Source organism: Mobula birostris, chromosome 18 (genome assembly GCF_030028105.1).
Source record: "Mobula birostris isolate sMobBir1 chromosome 18, sMobBir1.hap1, whole genome shotgun sequence".
NCBI lineage: Eukaryota > Metazoa > Chordata > Chondrichthyes > Myliobatiformes > Myliobatidae > Mobula > Mobula birostris.
In genome coordinates this window covers 61,745,624-61,763,900 of record NC_092387.1, presented here as the reverse complement: position 1 = coordinate 61,763,900, position 18,277 = coordinate 61,745,624, and the positions used below count along the sequence as shown (strand labels likewise).

The 18,277-nt window shown below is 44.9% G+C and overlaps 1 protein-coding gene across 3 annotated transcripts in view; it reads left to right on the top strand.

The window, feature by feature from the left end:
* igf1ra (insulin-like growth factor 1a receptor) overlaps window positions 1-18,277 on the top strand; it is a 311,540-nt gene that overhangs the window by 34,436 nt on the left and 258,827 nt on the right. For all 3 annotated transcript variants that reach the window (XR_011889661.1, XM_072282801.1, XM_072282802.1), the window contains exon 2: window positions 11,243-11,788. Coding sequence is in view for 2 of the 3 variants with exons in the window: in XM_072282801.1 (XP_072138902.1) it covers window positions 11,243-11,788 (546 nt within the window). In the remaining variant the exon portion in view is untranslated. The remainder of the gene's footprint in view (window positions 1-11,242; window positions 11,789-18,277) is intronic.

Sequence of the window (18,277 nt, the reverse complement as noted above, 5' to 3'; positions counted from 1 at the left end):
CTTTTCAGCCCCATTCTCCTGCCTTCTCCCCATAACCCTTCATGCTCTGCTCAATCAACCTCTGCCATAAATGTACATAAAGACTTGTCCTCCACAGCTGCCTGTGGCAAACAATTCCACAGATTCACCACTCCCTGGCTAGAGAAATTCCTCCTCATCCTTTCTAAGAGGACACCCCTCTCTCGAGGTTGTATCTTCTGGTCTTAGACTCTCCCACTATCGGAAACATCCTCTCCACATCCACTCTATCAAGGCCTTTCACCATTTGATAGGTTTCAAAGAGGACAGCCCCATTCTTCCAAATTCTAGTGCATACAGGTCCAGAGCCATCAAACGCTCTTCATATGACAAGCCTTTCAATCCTGGAATCATTTTTGTGAATCTCTTTTGAACCTTTTCCAGTTTTAACACATCCTTTCCAAGATAAGAGGCCCAAACCTGCTCACAATATTCCAAGTGAGGCCTCACCAGTGCTTTATGAAGTTTAACATTACATTCTTGCTTTTATATTCTAGTCCTCTTTAAGTCAATGCTTTCATTGCATTTGCCTTCCTCAACACTGACTCCCAAGTCTCTTTGCACCTCAGTTTTTTGTATTCTCTTTGCATTTAGAAAATAGTCAACCCTTTACTCTCTTCCAAAATGCATAACCAAACTCTTCCCAACACTGAATTCCATCTGCCTTTTCTTTGCCCATTCTCCTAATCTAAGTCCTTCCTCAAAACGACCTGCCCCTCTAACTGTCTTCATATCGTCTGCAAACTTTGCAACAAGGACATCTATGCCATCATCCAAATAATTGACATATGACGTAAAAAGAATCGGTCCCAACACAGACCCCTGTGGAATACCACTAGTCAACGACAGCCAGTAAGAAAAGGCTCCCTTTATTTCCACACTTTGCCCCCTGCCAATCATCCACTGTTTTATCCATGCTAGAATCTTTCCTGTAATACCATGGACTCGTAGCTTGTTAAGCAGCCTTGTGTGGCACCTTATCAAAGGCCTTCAAAAAATCCAAGTACACAACATAACTGATTCTTCTTTGTCTATCCTGCTTGTAATTTCTTCAAAGAATTTCAACAGATTTGTCAGGGAAGATTTTTCCTTGAGGAAACCATGCTAGTTATGGCCTATTTGATTATGTGCCTCCAAGTACCCTGAGACCTCATCCTTCATAATCGACTCCAACATCTTCCCAACCCTGAGGTTAGACCAACTGGCCTATAATTTCCTTTCTTCTGCCTCTCTCCCTTCTTGAATGGAGCAACTTTTGCAATTTTCTAGTCTTCCAGAACCATTCCAGAATCTAGTGATTCTTGAAAGATCATTACTAATGGCTCCACGATCTCTTCAGCCACCTCTTTCAGAACTCTGGGGTGCACACCATCTGGTCCAGATGACTTAACTACTTTCAGACCTTTCAGTTTCCCAAGAATCTTCTCTTTAGTTATGGTAATTTCACACACTTTATGCCCCCTGACACCTGGGACCTCCACCATAGTGTTAGTGTCTTCCACAGTGAAGACTGATGCAAAAAATATTTATTCAGTTCATCCCCCCCCCCCCATTTCATTGTCCCCAATTACGACTTTTCCAGCATCGTTTTCCAGTAGTCCGATATCCACTCTCACCTCTACTTTACACTTTATGCATCTGAAGAAACTTTTGGTGTTCTATTTAATATTACTGGCTAGTTTACTTCCATATTCCATCTTTACCTTCTTAATGACTTTTTAGTTGCCTTCTGTTGGTTTTTAAAAGCTTCCCAATCCTCTAACTTCCCACTATTTTTGCTCTATTATACGCTGTCTCTTTGACTTTTATGTTGGCTTTGACTTCTTGTTAGCCATGCTTGTGTCATCTTTCCTTTACAATACTTCTTCCTCTCTGGAATGTATAAAAGTGCTTATAAAAAGTATTCACCCCTTCTTGGCATGTTTTCATGTTTTATTGTTTTACAGCATTGCATCACAGTGGATTTAATTTGTCTTCTTTAACACTGATCAACAGAAAACGACTCTTTCCTGTCAAAGTGAAAACACCCTCTACAAAGTGATCTAAATTAATTACAAATATAAAACAGAACATAATTGATTGCATAATTATTCACCCCTTTAAGTTAGTATTTAGCAGATGCACCTTTGGCAGCAATTACAGCCTTGAGTCTGTGTGGATAGGTCTCTATCAGCTTTGCGCATCTGGACACTACAATTTTTCCCCATTCTTCTTTACTAAACTGCCCAAGCTCTGTCAGATTGCATGGGGATTGTGAGTGAACAGTCCTTTTCAAGTCCAGCTACAAATTCTCAATTGGATTGAGGTCTGGAATCTGACTTGACCACTCCAGGATTTCCCACTATTTTTGCTCTATGTTGGCTTTGGGTTTTCTTGTTAGCATGATTGTGTCATCCACAAGACCTGTTCGCAGTGGCAGTAAAAGTTGCAAGTTTCTCTTTCCCAGGAAACAGGAGAAGAAACTTTAACTTTACAGCTAATTAATGACTTTTTAAATGTAGTAGTTATAGTAGGAATGTGACAATCAATTTGCTTCCTTGCGCTATCACAGAAAGTACAGTTTTTGTAATATGTTGATGGTCCTGAAAAAGAAGTGAATAGAGAAAACTCAATTGCTTTTTTAAACAGTGTTTTCTTTGAAACATCGGACTTAGATGGAGTCTCAGTGTAATGCCTCAGTCGAAGACGGTACCTGAGACAGTCACAAACAAGAGAAAATCTGCAGGTGCCGGTCATCCGAGCAGCACACACAAAATGCTGAAGGATCTCAGCAGGAAAGGCAGCAACTATGAAAAAAAAAAGCACAGTCAGCATCTCGGGCTGAGATCCTGCCGAAGGGTCTCGGCCTGAAACGGTGACCGTACTCTTTTCCATAGATGCTGCCTGGCCTGCTGAGTTCCTCCAGCTTTGTGTGTGTGTGTGTTGCCTAAGACAGTGTAGCGCCTCCACTTGCAAGGTTGTCTAGATTTCTGTGTAGTGGGTCTGCTTCCACTTCTCTGGGTTTCGTGTCTGCGAGCTCCACGGCATTTTTATGAACTGAGGCTGAGGCCAAGGACCTGCTCTAGGCTTCGTGTCTATGGACTCACTTTCCTTCTGAACGCTGTTGCTTGCTTTTATTGTTTGACCGATTTGTGTTTTTTCCCCTCTCTGTCTCTGCGCATTGGGTGTTTGTTGGTCTTTTTTTAATGGGTTCTTTTGGGTTTCTTTGTTTTGTGGCTGCCTGTAAGGAGATGAATCTCCTTATAATGTATACATATTTTGACTATAAGTGTACTTGGATTTTTTTTGGATTATGAAGACACGCAATCCTCTTTTATTGTCAGTTAGTAATGCATGCATTAAGAAATGATACAATATTTCCTCCGGTGTGATATCACAAAAAACAGGACAGACCAAGACTGAAAAAACTAACGAAACCACATAATTATAACATATAGTTACAAGAGTGCAACAATACCATAACTTGATGAAGAAGTCCATGAGCACAGTAAAAGTTCAAAGTCTCTCAAATGTCCCACATCTCACGCAGACGGGAGAAGGAAGAAAAACTCTCCCTGCCATACCCGACCACGGTCCGACTCTGAGTCGTCTGAAAACTTCGAACCTCTGATCAGCTCTCCGACACCGAGCACTGAGTGCCATCGCTATCCGAACGATTCGACCTCCATCTCGGTCGCCAACAGCAGGCAAAGCCGGGGATTTTGAGGCCTTCCCTCTGAAAGATTCCCGATCGCGCAGTAACCACAGCAGCGAACTGGTGTTGCAGAAATTTTTTCCAGATGTTCCTCTGTGCTTTCACGTCCGTCTCCATCAAATCAGAATTGTCCATGGCCCCTATTTAACAGATACAATATTGTTTTTCGCTGGAGGGCTGCGCACGCACATCACGCTGCTCTCTTTCCTCCCGCCTTTTGACCACCTCTCTAAGACAGAGGTGCTCAGGAGAAGTGACTGCAGCTCAGTGGGAGAGGGATGGATCTGGAGCCTTAAACTTAAAGTCCCGGTATTATACTACAAATTAATGTCTCTATATTTCTCCACAATTTAGGGGGCCATTTAACCCATCGAGTTTATGCGAGTCAAAGAACAAACCCATCCACTTGCTAAATTTCCGTACAACTGTTTCTACCACCCGCAGTATTTCCGACAGCCAGTTAACACAGCAGCCCTCATCTCAGGGATGTGGGGGGAAGCCGGAGCACCCTGGGGGAGGGAGACTCACTCGGTTTCAGGGAGAGCGTGCAGACTCCGCGCAGACAGCACCAGAGCTCAGGATTGAATTTGCTGTTATGAAGCAGCACTGCGCCATGACACTGTGAGCTTTCTCTGTTCGTGTAGTAAACCCACCAAGAACCGTGGGGTGGGTGTGTGTGGGGGCTGGAAAAAATCTGTTTATTAGTAAGACGTAGTTAAAGTGTCTCGCATAATTCCATTTTGTTTTGAATTTTGCCAGGAATTTTTTTCTCTACTTAGTGCTTGCGTAAAATTTGTTTAATAGATTTTTAAAATCTGCATAGTAAGGTGTGAAATCCTTGAATCTTAAGTGACATTTTCTTTGTCTGCTTCAGGAATCTGGTTCATGCGCAAATGAGGATGTTATGGAATTAGCACCTTTCAGTTTTTTTTTGGCAGCAAGGCCAGAATCTTATGGGCTGAATAAAAAAGACAGTATCTCGGTTTCAAGTGTTCGGATCTCATGCACTGCCTATCGTGGTGAATTGTACAAGCCCGTGTGCTTCCAGGTTCAATTCCTGGTCCATATGGAGGCTGGACTCCTCAACTCTGGCAGGACTGGATACAACATGGAAAAGGCGGGGGGTGGGTGGCGGGTGGCAGGGAATTATGAGCCTAGTTGCTCACTTGCTTGTTACCCTACAGCTTGGGTGAAGTATTTGTGTTTGCAAAATGAGCCGAACTTTGCCTTGCCTAATCGAATGTCTTGGCAACGAAAGTCTCTAAACTCCCATTACAGTTTAAAAAAAAATTAGAGTTACTAGAATGTTATCTGGGTTTCATCTCCTAAGTTACAGAGAAAGGTTGAACAAGTTGGGTCTTTATTCTTTGGAACATAGAAGATTGAGGGGGTCTTGATAGAGATATTTAAAATTATGAGGGGGATTGATAGAGTTGACATGGATAGGCTTTTCCATTGAGAGTGGGGGGAGATTCAAACAAAAGGTCATGAGTTGAGGGTTAAAGGGCAAAAGTTTAGGGGTAACATGAGGGGGAACTTCTTTACTCAGAGAGTGATAGCTGTGTGGAACAAGCCTCCAGCAGAAGTGGTTGAGGCAGGTTTGATGTTGTCACTTAAAGTTAAATTGGATAGATATATGGACAGGAAAGGAATGGAGGGTTATGGGCTGAGTGCAGATCGGTGGGACTAGGTGAGAGTAAGAGTTTGGCACGGACTAGAAGGGCCGAGATGGCCTGTTTCCGTGCTGTAATTATTATATGGTTATATGGTTAAAAAATGAGCGAGGTACCACAGATACCAAATGCCGTGGAACCCCTACAAGAAGAGCGGAAGATAAGAAAGAAAAAATTACCTCCCCTTTTGGGTTCTCCCCATCCCAGATGGTAATTGATTTTTAAAAAATTTTGGGGTGGGGGGGTTGCGGATGGTTGAACGAGAATTAATTGAGTCGTGCGACTGATTTAACAAAATAACCAGTTTACATGGCTGGCTTAGATTCAATTTTTATTCACTGATGTAAATTGAATCCTGCTGCTGCAGATTAAAGCCCGCTTAGACACAGCAAGTGAGCTCCCGATCAGGTCACAGCGCAGAATGTTAACTCTGAGGCTGGTACATGCACCCAGTGTGTGCGTGTGGGGGGGGGCAGTGACGGGAAGTGTATTGCGTCACGCACAGCCCCTGACCTATATTTCCTTAGCCTGTGATTCATCACTGAGTTCTTTATGTCGATAGAAACCCAAATTCAACTGGGTTGGCACTGAGTCGACTTGTAATGTGAATCATGAGCCACAGTTTGCACTTTTAAGTTTGAATTAACTGGTATTGCTTCATTTACTTTACCTTCATGCTTATCCCGTGCTGCCTTCATCATTGAATGGGTCTGTAAATCAGGTTTACTCTCCACGGTGCAGTTATAGAGACTCGTCTTCCAGCTTGATCTCAGGTCAGGTGCTGTCTACGTGGGGTTTGCGCGTTCTCCCTGTGGCCGCGTAAGCTTCCCCCCCGGGTGCTCCTGTTTTCTTCTGGCTGTAAATTACCCTTTGTAGGAGTTGTCTACCCTCGCAGATTGTGAGGGCAAAATTTATAATCGGTTTATTAGTGCCACATGTACTGAGATACAGTGCAGAAACTGCTTTGCAAGCCACCCATACAAATCATTCCAAAATTTTATACATACATAGTATATACTTTAATTTACAGTATTTATTATCTATTGCAATGTACTGCTGCCACAAAGTCGACAAATTTCATGACACCTGATTTTGATTCTGAATTGAAGGTGGTGCAATTCTGGTACTAAAGGATTGACTGGGAAAGACCACCTGTGATCATATTGAATTGTGGGGCAGGCTTGAAGGGCTGAATGGCCCTTGGGTGTATTTGGATGGTATTCCAGTTGTCGGCGGATGGTAAGATGAATGAAGAGAGTCGAATGGCAAGTGAGAGGGAACAAGTGACGGGAGTTTGGAAAACGCGGAAAAGGACTGATTGGATAAGAGGCACCAGAGGCTGCAGATGCTGAAATGTGCTGGAGGAAATCAGCCAGTCGAGCAGCCTCTGGGAGGAAAGGAATTGTCAGAGTTTCAGGTTGAAACCCCCCATCAGGTTTATCTCCTACGATGCTGCTCGAATTGCAAGAGTTCTTCCAGAAGACTGGACTGCTGTGCTGGTACACGATGGGCAGACTGGCCTCTTGCATCACAGTAAGCAGTTGTGCCCAATTCAAGCAAAGTGCGACAAGAAGTCCTGAGATGGTGTGAGGCTTGTACGAATCCACTTTAAGTGGCTGGGCGAGGTTCATTTGGTTATAGGATTGTTGTAGGTAGTGATGACAATAATTTGGGATGGGTTAATGCAAACTAATGATGAAGCCATATCATTGTGTACAGCACCAGTCTGATTTACTATGATGACACATTTTTGGAGGAAAGGAAATAATACAATGAATGCTTATTAATTCAACTTATGGGGCATATAATTAAAGTCAAGGGGCTCATTCCACGAGAGACAAGAACGCTGCCTTCTCTCACACTCCCCAGTGGTAGGCCGTGCAGTGATAGGAAGAGTGTCATGTGAAGACAACCATTTATACGTGATAAAGATCTGATTCCGCAGGAGCCTTGTGTTATGTAAGCACCAGTGAACGCTGGTATCAGATGTGATAAAATTGAACAGTTTGCTAGAGTGCTTATTGATTTTTTTGGGGTGGGGGGGGGGGGTTCTGCGCGTGCTCAAAATGTGCAAAATCACCTGGTGTGCTAACCGTACTGCCACAACGTCTATTGTAATGAATGACATCAAAAACACACAGGTCTGAAAGAAATTTGATTAAAAGGCGAGACAGGCTGAGAGGGGACTGGTTCTGCCATTCATAGCAGCAAACATTTGTATGCAGGTAGAACTTTTGAGTAAATTGACATTGTGGGATCTCATTTGGGTGTCAGTAAAATGGACATCTGTAATCAGGGACTGGCCTGTACCTTATGTCTGCCCTCTGCGTCTTGGTAGTTTTCTGCACTGCTGATTTCGGGCTTTCCTCTCGATTCCTCAAGTTAACAGCTAGAAGTAGGCATCAGTTTCTCAATTCCCCCCCCCCCCCCCCAAAAAGTTTATACCTCATCTTTAAGCACTCCCAAAGATCCAGCCTCTGTAGCCTCCAGGACAGGGAACTCAATATTCACCACGCTCTGCAAGAAGTTCCTGTGCAGCTCAGGTTGAAGTAATTAATTTAATCTCGTGACTGTGTCCCCTCGTTCGAGATTGCCCTACAAAGGGAAAAAATGTTGATGTCCACCCTGTCATTTCCCTATTAAGAGATACAGAATGGAAAAGGGCCATTCAGCCCATCAAGCCTGTTTTAACCACCATTTGTGGTATTCTTACACCAAATTCCATTTTTAGAAATCTCCCTGCGTTCCCATCGACTCCTACCCCACCTCCCCCATTCTACCACCTACCTGTACGCCGGGTGGGGGCATGTACAACGTAAAATAACCAATCCTCACAACGTTGGGATGTAACTGGAGCAATCTGAGGAAACCAAGACAGTCCTGTAGAACATGCAAACTTCACATAGACAGCACCTGAGGTCGGACTGCAATCTGGGTCACTGGTGCTACCAGGCAGCAACTTTACTAACTGCACAGCTATGTGGATCACCCCCTCATCTTTATAATCCCCAAAGGATGTCAGTCCAGTTCCTTTGCTCACCGGCAAAGCATCAGGATTGGGTTTAATATCACCAGCATACGCCGTGAAAGTACATAGCAGCAGTACAATGCAATACTTAATAAAAACTGTGAATTACAGTAACTATGTATGTGTGTGTTTTTATTTATATATATATATATATATATGTGTGTGTGTGTGTGTATATGTGTGTGTATATATATAAAATATAAAAACAGTTAAATAGTGAGGTAATGTTCATGGGCTCATTTTCCGTTCAGAAATCAGATGGCAGAGCTGTTCCTGAATCAGTGTGTGTGTGTGTGTGTGTATGTCTGTCTGTGTCTTCAGGCTCCTGTACCTCCTCCTTGATGGTAGTAATGAGAACAGGGCGTATCTGGGTGATGGGGGTCCTTAATGATGGATGCCACCTTTTTGAGGCATCATCTTTTGAAGATGTCCTCGCTGCCGGGGAGGCTAGCGGCCGCGATGAAACTCACTGAAGCTCACGGCCTTCCGCAGCGTTTTCCAATCCTGTGCTGCAGTCCCTCCCACGCCGGATGGTGATGTAGAATGCTGTCCACGGTACATCTGTAGAAATTTTGCGAGAGCCTTTGGTGACATACCAAGTCACAGAAATATGTTAAGAGGAGGCAAATTAGGCAGTGGACAAAGGGGATGTCTTTGAGGGGATGAGATTGAGGGAAGGGTCTCACTGGTAGCTCCCAGTAGTGAGGGACAGATGAACGTTGTGACAGGGTTGGCAGCGAGCTGGAGGATCTCTGGGTGTTTGAAAGGATGGGGTGACTTGAGCTGGAGGGAGACCTTGCCATACAGCTATTCAAAACTGTGTTTAAGATCATCTGTAAGATGATGTGGGATGGTGAGAAGCCTTGGTGATTTAGGATGCAATTTGGAGAGTTTTGGATGAGTTTATGGAGTGGAAGTGGAGCCAGTGAGAGTTGTGCAAACTGATTCGGACTGCACCCAGCAAAGTTCATTGTCCTTGGACTTGGCAACTAAGCTTTATCTTCTCTCATTCACACAGTTGTTGCCAGCATGAATCGCTGGAAAGAAACCAGTGGGAGTCCTGGCTGTTTTCTTCATCTCCCAGTAAGACCCATTAAATGATAACCATGCGGCTGCTTGGCTGAGATTAGCCAGTACCGCTGGGCTTGTTTGGTCAGTGCAGCTCAGTGACGCATTGCCGTGACTGGCATGAGCTCTTGTTGGGGGGTGGGGTGGGGATTGTTATGCACCCTCAGGTATCAGAGCTATTGTAGGTGCAACCTTAGATGTTGCTTGGCCACGTCTTAACAGCGAGCTTCAGGAGAGGTTTACATCACGACCGATTTGCTTCAGTGAATTCTAATTGTGCATTAGCGCAGGAAATCCTTGCCTGAGAGTTGCATTTTGGCGCTATCCCCTAAAAATAGAAACAACTTGGCAGTAAATCTCTCAGGATGAGCCCGAAGTACAGTGTAGGTCTCTCAGATGTTTGAATTTGCTCTTGTCAGTCAAGGACACCGTGCTGTAATGACTTTTTGTTTTCTTAACTGAGTTTAGCAGATTAGAAACAAGGGAAAATTGGCAGATGCTGGAAATCAAAGTAATACACACAAAATGCTGGAGGAATTCAGCAGGCCAGGCAGCACCTATGGAAAAGAGCCGACGTTTCGGGCTGAGACCCTTCATCAGGACTGGAAAAATAAAGAGAGGAGAGGTCGGAATAAGAAGGTGGGATGTGGGAAGGAAGAAGTAAAAGGTATTAGGTGATAGGTGAAACCTGGGGGCGGGGTGGGGGGAGCGGTGAAGTAAAGAGCTGAGAAGTTGATTGTTGAAGGAGATACAGGGCTGGAGAAGGGGGAATCTGATAGGAGAGGACAGAAGGCCATGGAAGAATGGCAAGGGGGAGGAGAACCAAAGGCAGGTGATGGGCAGGTAAAGAGGTAAGGTAAGAGAGAGAAATGGGAATGATGAAGTGGGGGGGGGGGAGAGAGGAATTACTGGAAGATCGAGAAATCGATGTTCATGTCATCTGTTTAGAGACTACCCAGATGAAATATATAAGGTGTTGCTCCTCCAACCTGAGTGTGGCCTCATCGCGGCAGTAGAGCAGGCCATGGCGGCTTGGCAATTAGCTTTATTTGTCACACATACATTGAAGCAGGCAGTAAAATGTGTCCTTTGCATCTACGGCCAACACAGTCTGAGGATGTGCTGGGGGCAGCCAGCGAGTGTCACCACGCTTCTAGGACCAACATGGCACGTCTACAACTCACCAACTCTAACCTGTGCATCTTTGGAATGTGGGAGGAAACCCACATGACCACGGGGAGAATGAACAAACTCCTTAGCGATAGTGGCAGGGATTGAACTCTGATGGCTGGTGTTCTAAAGCATTACACTAGCCGCTACACTACTGTACTGTGCAGGTGTTATTTGGATTTTAATCTTTTGAGTCTAGTTAGCTTGGCAGACCTTTCGTTTTCCTTTCCGCACTGAAATAATGGTACAATTCCCCTATCTCCCGTCTCAGGTAAGATCTGCCTTGTGTTGGGCGTGTTCTCAGTCTCAGTCTCGCCTGATGTCTAGCAGGCTGGGGCATTTTTTTTCCTGACTGTTATGGTTAATGGCGGAGAATGAGAGGACTGAGACTAACAAGGGTCTCCGTCTCGCCTGATGTCTAGCAGGCTGGGGCATTTTTTTTCCTGACTGTTATGGTTAATGGCGGAGAATGAGAGGACTGACACTAACAAGGGTCTCCGTCTCGCCTGATGTTTAGCAGGCTGGGGCATTTTTTGTGGTTAATGGCAGAGAATGGGAGGACTAACACTGATTGCTTCATTTCCCTTCCAGTATGCAACGGCATGGATATTAGGAACCAGGTGTCGGATCTTCGGCAGCTGGAGAACTGCACCATCATTGAGGGTTACCTGCAAATCCTGCTAATCAGCGGCAAGGCGGAGGACTTCCGTGCCCTGCGATTCCCAAAGCTGACCGTCATCACTGAGTACCTGTTGCTCTACCGCGTCTATGGGCTCGAGACGTTGCGGGATCTCTTCCCCAATCTCGCTGTCATCCGGGGCGTCCGCCTCTTCTTCAACTACGCTCTGGTCATCTTTGAAATGACTCACCTGAAGGAGATCGGACTGTACAGTCTCCAGAACATCACACGTGGCGCCGTGCGGATTGAGAAAAACCACGACCTCTGTTACTTATCCACCATTGACTGGTCCTTTATCCTGGATTCTGTGGAAAATAATTACATCGATCGGAATAAGCAGCAGAACGAGTGTGGGGATGTCTGTCCGGGAACCATGGAGGATCGACCACTGTGCGTGAAGACGAGTGTGTACAACCAGTACAACTATCGCTGCTGGAGTGCCAACCACTGCCAGAAAGGTAGGCTGACCTCTCTCTACCTTGGTTGTCGTGTCTTTCGTAAGCATCAGTGATTGTTTGAATTTGCATATGGTCTCTATCAGCTCCCTAGTGTGTGACCTAGTCAGGAGCTTGTTCTGTCACCGTTCCGATGGAATGGGGCTTCCATCCACCTCAGGGGCTGTGGTGTTCTGTGAAGCCTTTGCTGTCTACTTTGTGAATCACGTTCCTGTTGAAGTACTGCCCATGCCTCTTTTGTGTTATGTGTTTGGATACAGTCATTCCAAGAAGCGCTGTTTGTGCCTGGCCATGTTTGCGGTTTTGCCAGGACGGTGTTGGTGGGAACAGGTGAAAGAAACCATAGCTCATCCCTTCCCCAAACTGCTCAAGCCTTGCAGAGGTTGTTTTCTATAAATCCTGTCTGTGTATGGCTCTCCTTGTGGAGATATTAACCTTCTTTCCTAATAGCTATTTAGTTCCCCCCCACATGCCCTAGCTGGGCATTTTCCAGGAATCTCAGCATTGGGATTACTTGCTCGGTTAATCCTCCAGCACCCCTTCCCTGTACCTCCCCAGGACTTGTTTCCCAACAAGGATTATTTATGGGGAGGGTGGGAGTCAAGACCTTACCTTGCCTTTCCGTACTTCCTCTGTTTCATGGGGCTAATTTGGTTAGCACTGTTTTGAGCAAATGCAGTTGGAATCTGGGTATAAATTCCTGGTTGTTGGGTAGTATTTAACACCGGAGCTTGTGACGACAGCAGCCTTCCAAGTACCTCCCTTGTATATCTCAGGTAAGTCAGCTGAAGTTGCAAGAATTGAGTTCCCAACTCTGATTGACCTCTCTGTTCTGCATGAGAATGTGGCTTAGATACTTCGGTGGGGATTGGTCTCGATGTAGCATCCAGCGGTTGGTACAGAGGTCAACTGATTGACCCTGACCCCCCAGTGAATGCTGTTTTGAGACAGCTTTCTATAACCCCTCTCCCTCTTCCCCCACCTCCAACTCCAGTTCAGGAGCTGGCATGTTCATTGTTCAATTGTAACTTTATAGATTTTTGTGATAAATAGTTTTGCATTACAAATGAAAGACAACCATTGTGCTATTTTGTATCTGCTTTGTTTTAAATGATGAATTTCTTTTTGAAAATTGAATTGCAATTCAGTTGAAGCACAGAACTGGCGTTATTGTGCAGCAAATTAGACTTCAATATTTGGAACTTCCAGTGTTGGCGTGTTAGAGCGTTTTTGTGGTTAGCACAAATAGCAAGTAACTTCAACCACCAATCTTCAGATCTGAATATGGACTGTATATTAAATTTAAAATGTAGCTCTGAACAATGGGTTCCTAAGAACCATGAACCACAGTTAATTGAAAGACGAAACAATGCTAATTTATATCTATTATTTGGGTGTCATTTGGTTTTCTGTAGTGTGGGTGCAAAGAGGGAAGTGTGTAGTTGAAGGGCAGCATTGTGGATGCCTTGTAAATGTGAAATTGACCTGAATTGCTCTTTGATCTTCAGCATCTAGAATGTTGTGTAGTGTTGGGTCGAGTAGATCTTCTTCCTCTGAAAGGATCTCCATATGACACCTGCAGTGTCTCATTTTGTTGAATAAAGATACTGCTTTAAAGCACTTGACTCTGGTGACTTTGTTCACGAGATAACATTGATTGTAATATTTGGAACTTCCAGAGTTAGAGGACAGTATCAGAATTACAGAGGGTTCAGTAAACCTTGGGAAGTACAAAAAGTATGATATTCCCTGTCTCCTGAACTGACATTGGAGTGATTTGCTTTTGATTTTGTGTGGAATAGTTCAACGGAGGTGGACACCTGGGAGTGTGCAACTAAAGAACCCTGCAGCCTTCAGTAAGCAGTGTTCTCCGTTGTGTAATGTGAACTCAGTGTTCAGGAGCTGATCCTGAGGCAGGTAAAATATCAAAGTGCAGGTACTAGTCGACCGAAATGTGGCTGTTGTGATGCACCATAGCACAGACAAGAGTGATGTACCTGTAGAGTGGTTCTGTTATTTCATTTGGTGTGGAGACTTTGAAGGCAGAATTGTTGACTAGAACCCATGCTATGTTCTGTGGCATGTCTTTCTGTGGGATATTTTTCTGTAGATTTCAAGCAGCTGGGTGACTTAGAAACATAGAAAACCTACAGCACAATACAGGCCCTTCGACCCACAATACTGTGCCAAATGTGTACTTTAGAAATTACCTAGGGTTACCCATAGCCCTCTATTTTTAAGCTCCATGTACCTATCCAGGAGTCTCTTAAAGGACCCTATTGTATCTGCCTTCACCACCATCACCGGCAGCCCATTCCACGCACTCACCACTCTGCTTAAAAAAAACTTACCCCTGACATCTCCTCTATACCTGCTTCCAAGCGCCTTAAAACTATGCCCTCTCGTGATAGCAATTTCAGCCCTGGGAAAAAGCTTCTGACTATCAACACGATCAATGCCTGTCTTCATCTTATACAGAGTATCAGAATTACAGAGGGTTCAGTAAACCTTGGGAAGTACAAAAAGTGTGATATTCCCTGTCTCCTGAACTGACATTGGAGCGATTTGCTTTGATTTTGTGTGGAATAGTTCAAAGGAGGTGGACACCTGGGAGTGTGCAACTAAAAATCATCAGGTCACCTCTCATCCCCTGTCACTCCAAGGAGAAAAGGCCGAGTTCACTCAACTGATTCTCGTAAGGCATGCTCCCCAATCCAGGTAACATACTTGTAAATCTCCTCTGCACCCTTTCTATGGCATCCACATCCTTCCTGTAGTGAGGCGACCAGAACTGAGCACAGTACTCCAAATGGGGTCTGACCAGGGTCCTATATAGCTGCAACATTACCTCTCGGCTCTTGAACTCAACCCATGGTTGATGAAGGCCAATACACTGTATGCCTTCTTAACCACACAGTGAACCTACACAGCAACTTTGAGTGTCCTATGGACTAGGATCCCAAGATCCCTCTGATCCCCCACACTGCCAAGCGTCTTACCATTAGTACTATATTCTGCCATCATATTTGACCTACCAAAATGAACCACCTCACAATTATCTGGGTTGAGCTCCATCTGCCACTTCTCAGTCCAGTTTTGCATCCTATCGATGTCCCGCTGTAACCACTGACAGCCCTCCACACTATGCAGAACACCCCCGACCTTTGTGTCATCAGGAAATAATCCCTGAGGCACACCACTGGTCACCAACCTCTATGCAGAATATGACCTGTCTACAGCCACTCTTTGACTTCTGTGGGCAAGCCAATTCTGGATCCTCAAAGCAATGTCCCCTTGGATCCCATGCTTCCTTACTTTCTCAATAAGCCTGGCATGGGATACCTTGTCAAGTGCCGTGCTGATATCCATATACACTATATCTACTGCTCTACCTTCATTAACTTGTTTAGTCCGATCCTCAAAAAATTCAATCAGGTTTGTAATGCACAACCTGCCTTTGACAAAGCCATGCTGACTATTCCTAATCATATTATGCCTCTCCAAATGTTCATAAATCCTACCTCTCAGGATCTTTTCCATCAACTTACCAACCACTGAAGCAAGATACTGGTCCATAATTTCCTGGGCTATCTCTACTCCCTTTCTTGAATAAGGCAACAACATCTGCAACCCTCCAATCCTCTGGAACCTCCCCTGTCCCCACTGATAATGCAAAGATCATTGCCAGAGGCTCAGCAATCTCCTCCCTCACCTCCCACAGTAGCCTGGGGTACATCGCATCCTGTCCGGGAGACTTATCCAACTTGATGCTTTCCAAAAGCTCCAGCACATCCTCTATCTTAATGTCTACATGCTCAAGCTTTTCAGTCCGCTGTGAGTCATCCCTACAATTGCCAAGATCCTTTTCCGTAGTGAATACTGAAGCAAAGTACCTCAGCTCTCTCCTCCGGTTCCTTACACACTTTTCCACTGTCACACTTGGTTGGTCCTATTCTCTCACCTCTTATCCACATGCTTGTAGAATGCCTTGGGATTTTCTTTAATCCTGCTCACCAAGGCCTTCTCATGGCCCTTTCTGGCTCTCCTAATTTCATTCTTAAATTCCTTCCTACTTGGTTTATAATCTTCTAGATCTCTATCATTACCTAGTCTTTTGAACCTTTCGTAAGCCTTTCTTGACTAGATTTTCAACAGCCTTTGTACACCACGATTCTTCTACCCTACCATCCTTTCCCTGTCTCATTGGAACGTACCTATGCAGAACGCCATGCAAATATCCCCTAAACATTTGCCACATTTCTGCCGTACAATTCCCTGAGAACATCTGTTCCCAGTTTATGCTTCCAAGTTCCTGCCTGATAGCTTCATAATTCCCCTTACTCCAATTAAATGCTTTCCTATCTTGGAACTTATCAGGTTTGACTAGCAATTTGAAGTAACCTGTTCAACATCAATGATCATGCCGAAATGGAGTTAGTCTATTCTGGGCGACTCATCATTGTCCCCTCAAAGGATGCAATGTATATTTCATTAGAATCTGTGGAAAATATCAGTTTAGATCGCCTTCCCTCGTTGACAAAGTGGCACTGGTTTTATGAAGGGTTCCTTTGTAATGCGTAAACACAAGAGGTCCTGCAGATGCTGGAAATCCAGACCAACTCAAACAAAAGGCTGGAGGAACTTAGCAGGTCAGGTGGCATCTGTGGAAATGAATAAACAGTCGACATTTCAGACCGCGACCTTTCGTGAGTGCTGGAGAGGCCAGAAGAGGAAGGTGGTGGGGGAGGGGGAGGAGGAGAAGGTGAAGCCTGGTAGATGGAGGGGGGGGGTGAAGTAAGAAGCTGGGGGTGATAAGTGGAAAAGGCAAAGGGCTGCAGAAGGAACCTGATAGGAGAGGAGAGTGGACCACGGGAGAAAGGGAAGGAGGAGGTGACAGGCAGGTGAGGAGAAGTAGTAAGAGGCCTGAGTAGGAAATTGTAGAGGGAGTGGAAAAAAAATATACTGGAAGTTTGAGAAATCAATGTTCATGCCATCATGTTGGAGGCTTCCTTTGTAATGTGTAGAAAATGGATCCCAGGAAGGGACCGCCCTACAGGATTAGATATTAGTTCCTGTGCCCTGTTACTAAACAGAACTCTCAGAAGCCACCAGGGTGAAGCTGGAGCTGAACAGTGATTAACCTTGACAAGTATTCTGCAGACACAAACTCTGACCTTGGTTATTTACTGTTTAATTTTAGCTCCCCCTCTTCCAGTTTCTGTTCCCACTTGTCAAGTAGGTGGGCTTGCTGGGCGGGAGAAACGCAGACCCTGTCACTTCTTAGCCTTGATTTTGCTTTCAGTTTTGTCCATACGCTGCACTTGAACCCGTATGGTACAAGTAAGGCAGCAGAGAATATCAGCAATGCAGTAACCCCAACGTGGAGGAGGCCACGGATGACCTTTCATCATCTCTCCTGGGGCTGTTCATGATGGAGCAGGTTGCTGGCTGGCATTCTGAGCCTTGTTTACCTCTTCGGTGTTCTCCCTGTCTCTCTCTGTCTTTCTCTGTCTCTGTCTTTTTCCTAGTTATCATTATTGGGCTTGGATTTTTGGAAAGGTATCAACTAATATTCAATAAAGGATCTAACGAGAACAGTACGATCTGTTGGTACAGTAAACCTCGGATAATCTAGCACACTCAGGTCTTTGCTGCTGAACTGGCAGGTTTTCCAGACCTTTTTTATATATTTCCCAGTGAACCAAGTAACCCAGGTAAAGATTACACAGAAGCTGGAAGTGAAGAGAATATGACAACAGAAGCCTCCAGATATAAAGCGAGTGTGGTACATGCCACCGGGTGGGGTAGATGCTAAACCATCGGCATTTCCGATTTGTCAGGCGGCAGATGGATTGGATCACACTATGTTGGTCGCTTGAGACTTCGTGCAAGTTATTAGCCGTAATTAGATCTTTATAAGTGGAGAAGGCTATAAGGTCCAGTCTGGACATGGAAGTTAAAGCCGGCAGGGGTTAATTCTCTACAGTGGTTAGCACCACGCTTTACAGTACAGGTGACTTGGGTTCAATTCCCACTGCTGGCTGTAAGGAGTTTGTACGTTCTCCCTGTGACCACATGGGTTTCCTCCAGGTGCTCTGGTTTCCTCCCTCAGTCCAATGACATATCGGTTGGTAGGTTAACTGGTCATTGTAAATTGTCCTGTGATTAGGCTAGGGTTAAATTGGAAGGATGGCTGGGCATAGTGGCTCAAAGAGCAGGAAGGGCTTATTCCATGCTCTATTTAAAAAAATAAATATAAGGTTAATGAAGAGTGAGTTGGGGTCTTAAACATTGGATGATGCCCTGTGGCCCCTAACTCCTGGAGAGGGGGATAAAACCCTCCCAGCTTACTGAGTCATGTATCCAGAAATCAGAGGTCCAGTGTCTGTGACTCCAGGCCAGGGGCTGGAGGTTGAGACTGGTCCTGGGATTGGTTGTGTGTGTGTGTGTGTGTGTGTGTGTGTGTGTGTATGTGTATGTATGTATGGGGAG